General features: G+C 52.7%; 4 protein-coding genes across 4 annotated transcripts; 2 read left to right on the forward strand and 2 right to left on the reverse strand.

Moving 5' to 3' along the window:
• Positions 1-1149: 1149 nt before the first annotated feature.
• On the reverse strand, positions 1150-2428 carry BDV17DRAFT_57504 (uncharacterized protein). The gene is made up of 2 exons (XM_073764807.1): positions 1927-2428; positions 1150-1837 (listed from the first exon to the last, which is right to left on the reverse strand). The coding sequence occupies exons 1-2, from the start codon at positions 2056-2058 to the stop codon at positions 1283-1285; spliced, it is 687 nt and encodes a 228-aa protein (XP_073616388.1). The 5' UTR covers positions 2059-2428; the 3' UTR covers positions 1150-1282.
• Positions 2429-3243: 815 nt separating this feature from the next.
• On the reverse strand, positions 3244-4666 carry BDV17DRAFT_281294 (putative sterol carrier protein; the record flags this gene model as incomplete). The annotated part of the gene is made up of 2 exons (XM_073760004.1): positions 3244-4126; positions 4173-4666. 2 exons carry the CDS (start codon positions 4664-4666, stop codon positions 3244-3246), a joined length of 1377 nt encoding a protein of 458 aa, XP_073616389.1.
• Positions 4667-5782: 1116 nt separating this feature from the next.
• On the forward strand, positions 5783-7824 carry BDV17DRAFT_261189 (putative mitochondrial carrier protein). The gene is made up of 7 exons (XM_073757634.1): positions 5783-6064; positions 6126-6618; positions 6676-6710; positions 6759-6832; positions 6879-7097; positions 7145-7482; positions 7536-7824. Exons 2-7 carry the CDS (start codon positions 6439-6441, stop codon positions 7737-7739), a joined length of 1050 nt encoding a protein of 349 aa, XP_073616390.1. The 5' UTR covers positions 5783-6064; positions 6126-6438; the 3' UTR covers positions 7740-7824.
• A 197-nt stretch (positions 7825-8021) lies between these two features.
• Positions 8022-11284, forward strand: BDV17DRAFT_261198 (putative pH signal transduction protein PalA). The gene is made up of 6 exons (XM_073757635.1): positions 8022-8072; positions 8125-8362; positions 8420-8474; positions 8545-9439; positions 9485-10462; positions 10521-11284. The coding sequence occupies exons 1-6, from the start codon at positions 8065-8067 to the stop codon at positions 10936-10938; spliced, it is 2592 nt and encodes an 863-aa protein (XP_073616391.1). The 5' UTR covers positions 8022-8064; the 3' UTR covers positions 10939-11284.
• Positions 11285-12914: the final 1630 nt, after the last annotated feature.

The following is a 12914-nucleotide window of genomic DNA, read 5'->3' on the forward strand; positions in this document are numbered from 1 at the left end:
TATCGCCCCCTCCCATCCGGCCGCATCTCAGAGCAGAATACAAGCCTCCTCTACGCGCTCCTCTTCTGCCTCATGTGGATGATTTCCATTCTCGCGGGGACGGGGTTCTGTAGGGCGATTTAAACCGCCGCGATCCTGGTGTATAATGAGGGTGGGATGGCGGATCGAGCCCTAACTAAGAATGTTCTTGGTGGCATTGGATTGTCGGTTTATTGTTGGGATGGGGTGGTGCTTGTTAGTATGTCTATCTGTTTCATGTCTATCATTCATTCTGTTATGTTGATCCTTTGGTTTGTTGTTTTGTTTTCTTCCATTCTCGTTGTCCGCGATGCTTAGGGTACCTAACCTCCTGTGTTACCGTATGCACATGCGAGAGACCAGAAGTATACCTCGGAGTACAACTACCCTACCCTAGCTAACGTCCCCTTCCCATCACCAAACCCAGGCCAGGACCAATATCTTAACCTCACCCTCAACAACCCCAAGTCAATCGTTGTCGTGACGATAGGAGCTATATTCGCAACAACGGTACGACCTTTACTCCCCCTCCCCCGGTCCCCCCTTCCCTCACCATCCAACCCTAACTTCCCACCGGCTGCGCCAGGGCCACGCCCAAGACTTCGGCGACCGCACAGTCGACCGTCTCTTGAAAAGAGCGACCCTCCCACTCCTCCCCCCGCCCCGCCTAGCGCGAGATTCGCTCGCACTGCCAATACTGGCCTGGAGGGCAGTTCTTCTCTGGTATTGGCGGCCCCTGGCTCTAGCGGGGGGCGGTGCTTGTGGCGATAGCTGGGAGATGTGCCGGTGGAATTATTATTATTATTATTATTATTGAATTGGGGGAAGGAAAGCGATAGGATTAGTTATGTTTGGTATGGGGTTTGGCTTTTGGGGTTGAATTTGGTTCCGGGGGTTGCGGAGTGGGACTGAGGGAAGGAAAAGGGAGATGCAAGGGGTCCAGATATGGATGGATGAAGGTGACGGTGACAGTTACGGACTATGTAGGGAGTGCAGATGAGCTGGTTTCGTCTATCACATTAGATTACTAACATGGATTGTGAATATTTTGACTAAACTATCTAAGAAACAACAAGGAGTCCCGACTTCAACCGGACGAAACCCTAATCATCCCAAAGTAGAGCACCCACAGAAAGAACCCCGAAAGAAGGCTTCCAACACATCACGATAGATAAAAAAAAAAGGAAGGAAGGAAGAGACCTCCAGAACTCAGTCATACGCAAGGCAATCCGTCCGTACTTATCACATCATCCTGGATCCAGATCTAAATGATTCCACCCAAAAGGCCACCGACAACTGGGATGCCGTCGATGGGGCTCTCTGACGTTGGCTTCGCACTAGGCGACGCAGAGGCCGACGCAGAAGGGGAAGCTGAAGCAGAAGCAGCAGAGGGACTATTCATCTCCCTATCGTCCTCACCATCCTCCTCATCTTCCACATCCTCACTTTCAACGGCCGCAGCGGCAGAAGCCGAAAGCGACGCAGCAGCTGAAGACGCGGCCGCCGGTGCATCGGGGATAACGGGTCTCGAAGCGGCGGGGGCAGCGACTTCCTCCTCCTCCTCCTCCTCCTCCTCTTCCCCAACATCCTCACCTTCCTCTTGCTCAGTGGGCGTAGGCTTTTGCGCGCCCTTCGTCGTCCCCGTGCCGGGGAAATTGACGTTCGCGTTGGGCGTCATGGACACGGGCAAGTTGGTGCCGAAGTCAGTCTCCGGCTTCTGGCTGGACTTGCCGACGTTGCCGATGCCATTGCCTGTGTTCTGAATATCACTATCTTCGGCGTTCTCGGCGTTGTACATTTCCATCATGGAGGCGGCGGACTTTGCGATTGCGGACTGTCAGTATTTGTTTAGATTCTGGATCCCTAGGGTGGGATATTGGCTGGAAAAGGGGGGAAGGTAGTGCGTACCTTGAGCGACTCGGAGGCGATCTTCGATGCCATGTCTGCGTCGGAGACATCGTCGCGCCTCACCCTCAGGGGGGTTGGGGCCGCTGTGGCCAGGAGGGCCAGGTGCAAGGCGACGGCGAGGGAGAGCTTCATTTTGAAGGATTGAACTGTGTGGGCTTGGCCTGAGGTGGAGGTAAGAGAGACGGATGGCTAGAGCAGAGGGTGGAAGATTGCCATGGACAGAGTACGGGTGGTGATTTATACTGCTACGGACACGCCAGCTGGGGGTAAGCTTTGGTTGCTATGGATGGACATTCTTGACGCGTGGACCTGTCGTCCTGTCCTCGAGCCCAGGGTCTGCATGGTATGCGATGGATGTGCCTCGCGCGGGAATCCTGTCCGTCAAGTTTAACTAGGGTCGTGGGAGTCCAGTATATAGGTTCCAGGGATGGCGTGCGGGTGGCATAACGCCCAAGCAAGGGATACAAGCCTACAAAGCTTGAGGGGACAGGAACAAGGTTGATGGCATTCCAGGGTCTGATTGATTGCGTAACGCACGTCTATCTAGATAACAGGAGGCGCATTCCAGCGCCAGCGCGAAGCTCGAGATGGACAGGAATGTAGCTCCTTCAAATTGACACGTACCGCGCCATTCGATATTGACAGCGGTCGCAACACGAGGGAGTCCTTGGAGCGAACCCGTAGGTTCGGCTCCCGCTCTTTATCGGCACGACATTTGACCTCGAATATCATGGGTTTGACGGACGAGACTTCGAAGGTGCCATTCAGGTAGCTGTTGATTGTTAGTGTTCGTTGAGTTGTAGTTGTTGGTAATTGTGCAAGGACAGCGACTGGGAGTAGGGGACAGATCAATCCCTTTCTACCGTCGCTCCCTGGTTGTCGAATGGCCAGTCCAGAGCCATAAAGCAGACTTTATAACTAGGAGTCAGACGAATGGTATGTATACAAATCATGACGATCAAAAAGAAAAAAAAAATCTCGAAAGCGTGTATGCTCAAAAGCGAACCCAGCTACCTCGCGTCGGCGGCAGGCGATGGGATTAGAATGAGCAATCACTCTCGGTCCCGGTCTATAATTTGTTAATAGAATGGGATCGTCCATCAACAAGGGTATGTTGGGGACCTGGATATGTATGGAGAAAGAAAAGAAAGGAAGCGGAAGATTTTGTCGAGAATTTGTTGTGGCAGGGGTGCACGTGATTTGTTAGTCATCACATAGGCGGGTCATTTAGCCGTGCCGAGGCATCGCAGGTCAAGAAACAACTTCAGCTGAAAAGATCGCTAGATTGTACAGTCATAAGGTATCTACATCATAAAACTAGAATCGAGAAAGAACCCTCTCCTGCGCATCTGCCAGCGCCCACGCATCGGACGCCGTCTTGCTGAGAACCTGCTTGGCTTGCTCAGCCGTGAATCCCTTGGCTTCCACCGCGGGGTTGTATCCTAGGCCAGACAGCTTCGCTACCTCGGCCGAGGACACAGCCTTGGCCACCTTGCCGTCTGCGCGTTTGTAGACAGTCACGACGACTGCTCCGCCCAGACCGAGGTTGTGTTGCAGACAGGCGTCGGTCCCGTCAATCAAGCGGTTGTTGGCCCATCCACGCAAGTGCCAGACAAGCTCTGTGCATTGCGCTAGCCCTGTCGCACCAAGCGGGTGGCCCTTGGAGATGAGACCGCCCGATGGGTTGATGATCATCTTGCCGCCGTATGTGATATCGCCCTTGCTGACCATCTCATGGGCTTTTCCAGGTTCACAAAGCTCGAGAGCATCAATCGTGATCATCTCGTTGGCCGAGAAGCAGTCGTGCAGCTCACAGACCTTGATGTCCTTGACGTTTACCCCAGCCTCGGCGACGGCGGCGCGGCAAGCGGCGCGCGACATGCCGAATCCCATCAGATCAATAGAGCTCTTGTTATATACAGTGTTGTTGTCCGTTGCGAGCTGCTGGCCGGCAATGAGGATGGCCTGGTCCTTGAGGTGAGGGCGCGCATCCAAGAAAGCCTGAGAGACAACGACAGCGGCGGCGGCTCCGTCAGAGGTAGGGCAACACTGCAGCTTTGTGAGTGGCTCGTGAATCATCGGTGCCTTCAGGATTTGCTCAAGAGTGTATTCATCCTGGAACTGGGAGTATGGGTTGCGCTTGGAATGTTCATGGTTGATGCGGGCAATCTCGGCAAAGTGTTCGGCTTTGGCGCCGTATCTAGTGTTGTTAGTTGAGTTGCAAGTGAGACTACTGGTAAGCTTACTTCTCCATGTATTCGCGACCTGCGTTGCCGAACATCTGAGCGGCACCGGGGGCATTGGTAACACCGCGAGTCTCGGCCATCATCATACCGAAAAGACCCGTCGGGTTGGCACGGTCATTGTACATCGACTGAAGGGAACCAGGGTTCATCTTCTCAAAACCGACGACGAGGACACAGTCGGCGGCACCGTGGGAGACAAGAGTGCGAGCCATAGCAAGACCAGTTGAACCGGTCGAGCAGTTATTGTTGACGTTGTAGATGGGGATCTGGGTCAAGCCGAACTGGTAGAACACACGCTGCCCGCAGGTGCTATCACCGTAAACATAGCAGGCAACACCCTGCTCGACGTCGTCGTAGTTGATCTTTGCGTCGTACAAGGCCTTGACACCGGCCTCGAAGCCGAGCTCGTTATAGTCGACCTTGCCTCGGGGCTTGATGAACTTGGTCATGCCCACGCCAAGGACGTAGGCGGGAGAAGTTGCTTTCTTGCCCATTTTGAAGAAGTGTGAAGATGCAGGATGGAAAGATCAAACGCAATAAACAGCCAACAAAAGAGGAACAGGGCCAGCCCTTTTTAAGATGGTTCAGGAGAGCATGTGGATAAGCGGCCATGGCTTTGTTGCGGAGACCAAACTTGCGGGGATGCCGTGGCCGTGGCCGAGGTCCCGAGGTGCTTCTGCGTCCGAAAAAGGTTAGCGCCATCATATGACAAGTATACAACAGAATACATAGATGCTCACTACTGCGAAGTCCTTCTCAATTCCAAGTCTCATATCCGGTAGACTCGCACCCGGTCCGGACATGGCACAGCCGTCAGGCCGGTGAGTCGGTTGCTCGGAGTCTATACGAGTCTCCATCACCATGTGAGAGCATGAAAAGCTCCCATTCGGCGGTCCGAGGATCAACAGGGCGATCATCTGGCATGGTAAGTATCGCGGATATGGGCACCGGGAGAGCTCTCAAATACTGCCAACTACTACCTGCTGAGCTGGAGAATGCGACAACGATGCTGGGCTTGAACCGCAAGTATACCTGTGCCAGCTATCGATTGAGTTTGATATTGCTGGTTCCAAGGTTAAGCTCCAGCTATCTTATCTCGACCTTCGCCGCAATCGAACAAGTCGTTGCGACACCATTCTGAGAAAGACTTCGTCTGGAGTGCCAAAATCCATGGACAGTCTTACCACTCAATAATGGAAGTCTGGACTACATGAGTTCAGCCACAGCCCTTCTTCACATGCCGCGGGCACGAATAGCTCTCATCCTAATAGGGTAATCACCTGCAGGACTAGCCTAATCAGTGCTAGTGGCCGGTTATGTCAAGGCAGAGCCCTGTTAATTGAGCAACTCATGTTCGCCCACCGTCGACAGCTACCGCATTGGTCTGTATCGACCAGGATGTTTCATATCATGAGGAATTGCAAAGAATCTCCTTGGTCCCTTTCGACAAGCATCGGGCTCTTCCAGAGAATTGGCGGGGTAAACTCAAGCTCAACCGGACTGGTTTGATCCGTCTTTGCCACCCTAGTCCTGTTCCGGTTAGCCTTCTGTCTCCATAGCTCACGCCTCCAGCTCTCTCACAACGTAGGACAGCTATACAGCGGGAAAAGCAAAAGATCAGGTCATACTGTGTAGTACAATCTCTGCGACTTGTTCTGACTAGCGAGTATATGTACACTCGCAAGAAGTCCTTCCGTCGTCATGTTAGACAGTGCTTCACCACGACGTCACTACGCTCTAGGCCCGATCAGGACAAGAACACAGGGCCCTGGTTGTGACTGGCTGCAGTGGCGGAGTGTGGGTCAGCTAACTAGCAGACGAGCATCTCCAGAGTTCGCTCCTCCCCCTCTGCTCTTCACTGAACTTGGGCTGTCCGGCGCGGTAAACTGTCTGTATGCTTCTCTTTCCTATTGAAAAGACCTCATTGTACTCAAACTGACATTGCTCTCCCAGTCCTAGTTGTCCCGTCTGCGGTCCGAGTTCGTTCTGTACATACCCGACTCCCTGGTGCTGCCCGCACGTTCGACTACATCGAACCACTTCCTTTTATCTTCTTTCACAAAAAGAGGATATACTTGCCGTGCATTGGTCAAAACTGCTCTATGGACAATTATGGGACGCTGAACAGTCTGCTCAGACCTTGAGAGACTGGTTTGCGTTCCATAGGGTTCCCCAGCCTACTTTACCGAGAGAATTGGCTCACTGAACCTCACGACTAAGCGACAAGGAGAAACACTTTGCTGCCCTCCATGGGATACCTACCGGGATGACTGACAACAAACACCCTGAACATGCGCCCTTTGCCCCTCCCTCTCAACCATCACCTGCGATAATGCCGACCCGAAATACCTGGATTATGGATGAACCACCACGCAACAGACTACTCAAAAAGTACAAAACCCAGGTCGCTTCGGGGACTTCCACCGTCTGCGCGACTCTAGCTGTGGTATGTGTTCCTGAATCCTGAGTCATGGGTCAGCTGGAACACCTGCTAATGGCGCAGACTCCTCTCGAGAATATCAAGACTCGAATGCAAACGTACGTCTTCGGCTCGGTTATCAATTCGCGAAGCGCTAACTTGACTAGGCACAACTTCCAAAACGTCTTCCAATGTGTTAAATATCTCTGGCGAACTGAAGGTCCCCGTGGCTTTGTTGCCGGTACGTTGTGTTTAGCCGTTCCCTGGACAGTGTTTGACCGCGATAGGTGCTCTGCCTCCTTTGGCCAGCGTCACGGTGGTCCGAGTTACGAACTTTACTACCTACAACAACGCCAAACACCGGATCTCGGGATGGGTTGAAAGCATAACCGGCCAGTCACCGCTGGCGTCGTACAATCTGCCGGGCAGTGCTCCGACATTTTCGACTATCTCCACCTTCATCGCAGCGGGGTGTTTTGCCGGGGTAGTAACTTCTCCAATTGCTTGTACGGCCAACGCATCTGTTCTACTGCTGCAAATACTAATGATCTAGGTCCGTTTGAACTCGCCAAGAACGTGGTCCAGACATCTGTGCTAGTGTCGAATCGCGCCCAAGCTTCGCCGGATGCCGTCAGAGACCCCTCGTTGCGCAACAAGCCTCGTCTTGGAACCATTCAAGCGATCCGGCAGATTGTCCAGCGGTATGGCTTCAGAGGTCTTTACACGGGATTCACCCTCCACGCGATGCGTGATACACTGGGGTCTGGCCTTTACTTCGCTACATACGAGACCGTCAAGCAAGTCGCTGCTCGAGAGCTCGGACCCGACAAATCCCCGTTTGGCGCGCCAATGATCGCCGGAGCGATCTGTAGCACTGTTCCATGGTTCTGCGTGCGTGCCATATTACCTTCCCAAACTGGCGAAATCTCAACTGACAATGGCAGACATACCCCCTTGACACTCGCAAGACCCGCGCGCAAAGCGTGCTTCTTGGAAAGACCAAGGAAGTCGGCGAGGCTTCCGCTGCGGTTGCACGGTCCAGCATGTACAAGGGCCTGTCAATTATTCTGCTGCGCACTGGGGTGAACAATATGATTTTGCTCAGCATCTTCGAATACATTAAGATGCGTATCAGTGAGCTCGAATGATGATTCTTGACTTGGCGGCGTCCAGGAGTATTTATTATCTGAACATAGCAATAAATAACAATTCAATCTTTTCAATGCGTATGGCCCTTTGGCTTCGCCCTTCTGCCTATTTTGATCCAAATTTATATCTGCCGCTGTTGGCTTGTAAATTCTGTAGTACAGACCACATTACGTTGAGCTCGGGGCAAGGAAGATACCATGCCTCAAGAATCAGGCAGCACCACGTAATGCCTGGTTGCCGTGGGGGCACTGCGGGACACCTTTCTCGTCAACAATCATAAGTCCTCACCACCAATTTCAAGCGCCGCCGTCGCGCACCGCAAAAATGACCTCGTACGTATACTTCAATGGCTCCTCACTAATAATCCGATTCTAATGGAACCAGAAACATCCTCCAGATCCCCTTCCGCCGCTCGCATACGGTTTCTCTCTCAACCGCCCTCACGCAATACATCTCCTCCAAATATGACCAGCGCCCGGATATGTTCGCGGATGACCTGCTGATCATCGACCGGCTGCGAAGCGAAGCGGTGAATGTTCTTGAGCCTCATATTAGTGGAATTAGTCGGCTAGTCACTTACGCGGCGCAACTGAAATGGCTCGGTGGGAAATTTCCGGTTGATGTACGTTCGCCTTGAGCGGGAATTTACCAGGGATTTGAGTTGACTTTATGGGTGTAGATCGGAGTCGAGTTCCCCTGGTATCCTGCTTTCGGGTTCAATACGAGTCGGCCAGGTACTTTGCACTTTCTCTTGGATAAATTCGAAACCGGAGACAGCAGGCTAACACTTACACCACGAGACAGTCTCGCAGAATAACCTCCGATTCGAACTCGCGAACATCATCTTTAATATTGCCGCCCTTTACTCGCAACTCGCTTTTTCCGTAAATCGCACGACGTCCGATGGCCTGAAACAAGCATGCAACTATCTCTGCCAGGCAGCTGGGATACTAGCGCACGTTCGTACTGATATTGTCTCTGACATGCGTGCATCGCCACCGGAAGATATGGATGAGATGACGCTCCAGAGTCTAGAGGAGCTGCTCCTCGCTCAAGCGCAGGAGTGTTTCTGGCAGAAGGCCGTGAAGGATGGGTTGAAGGATGCGTCGATCGCGAGACTCGCCGGGAAGGTGTCCGACTTTTACGCGGATGCCTGCGACCACGCTGTCAAGTCGAACGCAATCAGCCCGGAATGGATCCACCATATGACGGCAAAGCAGCATCACTTTGCGGCGGCGGCTCAGTACAGGCAGTCGCTGGACTGTCTTGAGAAGCGCAAGTACGGAGAGGAAGTTGCGAGGTTACGGGATGCCGTGGCATGCGTGAATGAAGCGCTCAAGGAGAGTCGGTGGATTAATCGGACGGTGTTGGGAGATTTGCAGGGGCTGAAGAATCGCGTGACTGAGGACCTGAAGCGTGCGGAGAAGGATAATGATATGATTTATCTCAATCCGGTGCCGCCCAAGTCGGAACTCAAGATTATTGATCGGGCGAGTATGGTGGCTTCCAAAGCGCCGTCGCAGGTGACGGATGCGATATCGATGCTGGGCGAGAAGGAGCCGTTGGGACAGCCGCTGTTCTCGAAGCTTGTGCCGTATGCTGTTCATATCGCGGCTAGCATCTACTCTGATCGGAGGGATCGTCTTGTCAATGAGCAGGTCATCGCGGAGCTGGAGACCATGACAGACAAGCTACGCGAGTACGTCCCCTATATCAAAGATCTTGCGCATTTCTGACTGTTTAGTTTACTATCATCTCTCAATCTTCCCGGCTCTTTACAAGCTCTGGAAAAGCCCCTTGGTCTACCTCCGACATTGGTCTCCCACGCCGAGGAGATGCGCCAGCAAGACGGCCTCTACCGCCTCCGTAAATCCTTGCAAGACATCGCCAAAGTGAAATCCAACGATCGCGCAGTCTACAACGAAGGCGTCGAGCTCCTCGCGGCTGAAAAAGCAGAAGACGACACATACCGACGCAAATTCGGCACAGACCGATGGTCCCGCGAGACCTCGGACGCCGCAGCGCCCAAAATATACAAGACCTCGCACGAAATCGACGGCTATTTCACCTCCGCCCAGAGCAGTGACAACCTTGTCGAGCAGAAACTTCAAGATTCCGAAGCTGTTTTCCGAGTCCTTACAGGTACGAATCGCGATCTGGAGGCCTTTGTCCCCAGTAGTCGGCGTGCGACAATCCCCCCCGAAGTCGAGCGCGAGGTCAGCCGTCTCCGGAGTTGCATTAGCGAAGTGAACCGACTCGAGAGCCGACGGAAGCGCAAAGCGCAGGCTGTTAAAGATAAGGCCCGGACGGACGATATCAGCCAGGCTCTCGTGCGCGAAGCAGCGCGGTTAGAGCGTGAGTTCCCCATGCAAGCTATCCAAGCTAGCCAGTTCGAAGACCTTTTCGAATCGCGGCTTCGAGATTATGATGTCGATCTGGAAATGGTGGCCCAGGAGCAGCACGATCAGGACCAGATTAGTGCGCAGGTACGTGAGGCAAATCGTGCATTTACGCGCGCGCACACGGGGGATGCGTCGACTCGAGAGCGCGAGAAGGCCCTCCAGGATTTGGAGAACGGGTACCTAAAGTACAAGGAGATTATCTCGAATATCGAAGTCGGGAGGAAATTCTATAACGACCTTGCGAAGATCGTCGGGAGGTTCAGAGATGATGCAAAGGCGTTTGTACATAAGAGGAGGATGAAGGCGAGTCAGCTTGAGCAGTATGTTCCCTGTTCTTCCTGTTTCTCATTCAACCCCCCACTAATTCTTTTCTAATAGGGACATCTCCAGCGTTGCAGCAATGGCCTCCCTAAACATCTCACCCATCCGCCAAGCCCAACCACAACCCGTCACAGCACCAGTCTCCGCACCAACAGGATTCCAGCCACAGCCAGTCAAACCTCAACCTCAGCCCCAGCCCCAAATCCAACTTCAACCTGTCACGCAACCCCAAGCAGCCCCACCACAACCACAGCCGCAGCCACAACCTCCCCGCGAACCCCTAACAGCCCCCCAACCCACACGCTCCGTCCCAGTGCCGCAAATGACTCCCGGAATGTGGTCTCCCGAAATGGGGATCCGGTTTGGGCCTGGGGCGCCTTCGACGCAGCAGTCTCATGCTCAAGCTCAGGCACAGGCCCAACCTAGGGCTCAGACGCAGACGTGGGATCCGTCGAAGGGGGTGAAGTTTTCGTGAGGGGTATGTCATATCATCATAGCGTTGGATATAGCTTAGCGTGAATAGAGTATTTCGTCGGACGTGCATACATACGTATACGAGACCATGCGTCCAGGGTATATACATAAGCATATATAGCAAACTGAACGATATCCCAAAGGCAGTAACAGTCACCAATACTATAACAGTCATTTACCTTGTCTCCGAATCATCGACTCGAGACCAAGATGGCGTCCTACTTCGAAACGGCAAGCAATCCCAGGTTCCAATTATTACCGTCCCCATAAGTCCAGCCTCCTCATAGATAGCAGCCGCTCAGCTTTGCGCGTCATTACATGATTACAGATTGGGCCTTCCCTGGAGATTATAAATTGCGTTGCGCGTACGTATGCATCAACCCGTCGTGTGGTCTCGAGGTTGATTGATGGCAACGGCAATGCACGCGGCAGTGGTATCGATATAGTAAGTAGAGTCAAAACCGAAGCGGAGAGATGAGATGAGATGAGATGACCTCGAACACCTACCTTGTAGCTGGGAGGGGAGACGGTACTAAATCCAAGGCTTGATTGAGGGTGTGTGTCCAGTGCCGTCCCTCTACTCACTATCCATAGCCTACTCACTGAGTATTCTAGAGTACAGAGTGCAGTCTGCGGTTTCTAGTCAAGATTCTCATAACGAGCCCTAACTAGGTATCGTCCCACTTCAGATCTTCCCGCTCAGTTCCCTATCTTATGAGGATAACCGCTTGTAGTATGATGGTTGGGTTAAGGTTATGCGCAGGAGATTAACCCTAGCTTTGGATCACCTCCCAGCCCAGTCTATCTCAAGACAACCATATGTTGTAAGATAGCAGTGCCTCAAAGCCCAGATGTAAGCCTATAACCAGCTTATCAGTACAAGGTATCATTATCATCCAAAATATAAGATGTTGTCTAGAGCACATCAAAGTCTATATATATCCACCCACACCCCCTCAACAACCCCAAGCACACCACTCAAGCTCTCGACCACGAAATCCGTGTTTGCCGCTTCACAAACCGCCTCATCTCGCTGCCCAAAAGAACACCAGCAAACACTGGCCCCAATATTTTCCGCGAACGGAATATCCGTGATCGTATCGCCCACCATCAATACCTCCGCCCGTGCGCTCCCCCCTCAAGTCCACTTAGACATAGATTCCTTGACCGGGAAAGTAAAAACTCGCTAAACGCCGACCCATCAGGCTTCGGGCGTCCATTGAACATCGGCTCGCCGAGGACCAGGTCCTCGCGGATAATCCCGCGAAGTCCTTGAGATCTCAGCGCCGTATGGATGGCGCTTACGGCCTTGCTGCTGATGGTCGCTAGCTTAATTCCTTTCTCTTCTCTTCTCTTAGAGCGAGGAGTAACTCCCGCGCGCTGGGATATGGGTCTGAGAGCGCTGCTCGTAAGCATCATAATTTTGACGGTGACTTGATACCATGTTTCAGTTTCTAGGTCGAACTTGGCGAGGACTGGTTCTGAGAGCTTTGTATGTAATTCTTAGCGGGGCGCCGATAGAGACGAACTGGTGGATTTCTGGTAAAGATGGTTTGTGTGATGGGAGGTCTTCGAATGTCTTTCGGATCGCGGAGGGTTGGAGATCACCCGCTCCATAACCGGCTCGGAGGCGCTCCAGTCTGCTCTTCTTTGTACGTAGACTCGTAATATGCGTATATTCTGTTGTTTTCCATGTTGGATAGATAGTCCCATTATTTGCCGGTTTTGCGTCACATAGGGTATCAGAATGTGTGACGGCCCTACTAAAACTTGCTTCTCGGTCCTTGGTCGGAATATATATCCTTTGAGCCGCTCAAGCTCCCAGGCGCCGGTTTCGATATCCCCGACGCCAGATCGAGAAGTAGTTGAAGGAGAATTCATGAGTCAATGGCGTACAAGCACAGGGACTAGAACTTTAATCTGGCAAAGTAGTTTCACAAACAACTTATTGGTTGTTTGGTGTCGTACGGTGTGCCC

Source organism: Aspergillus undulatus (assembly GCF_047715775.1).
Source record: "Aspergillus undulatus strain CBS 261.88 unplaced genomic scaffold BDV17scaffold_19, whole genome shotgun sequence".
In the NCBI taxonomy this organism is placed as follows: Eukaryota; Fungi; Ascomycota; class Eurotiomycetes; order Eurotiales; family Aspergillaceae; genus Aspergillus; species Aspergillus undulatus.

Coding starts and splice junctions, on each gene's coding strand:
- BDV17DRAFT_57504 (XM_073764807.1), bottom strand. CDS start 2,058: ATGAAGCTCTCCCTCGCCGTCGCCTTGCACCTGGCCCTCCTGGCCACA. Junction 1,838..1,926: donor TCGCCTCCGAGTCGCTCAAG/GTACGCACTACC, acceptor GCAATCGCAAAG/TCCGCCGCCTCCATGATGGA.
- BDV17DRAFT_261189 (XM_073757634.1), top strand. CDS start 6,439: ATGACTGACAACAAACACCCTGAACATGCGCCCTTTGCCCCTCCCTCT. Junction 6,711..6,758: donor ATCAAGACTCGAATGCAAAC/GTACGTCTTCGG, acceptor TAACTTGACTAG/GCACAACTTCCAAAACGTCT. Junction 7,098..7,144: donor AGTAACTTCTCCAATTGCTT/GTACGGCCAACG, acceptor CTAATGATCTAG/GTCCGTTTGAACTCGCCAAG.
- BDV17DRAFT_261198 (XM_073757635.1), top strand. Junction 8,363..8,419: donor GTGGGAAATTTCCGGTTGAT/GTACGTTCGCCT, acceptor TTATGGGTGTAG/ATCGGAGTCGAGTTCCCCTG. Junction 8,475..8,544: donor GTTCAATACGAGTCGGCCAG/GTACTTTGCACT, acceptor ACCACGAGACAG/TCTCGCAGAATAACCTCCGA.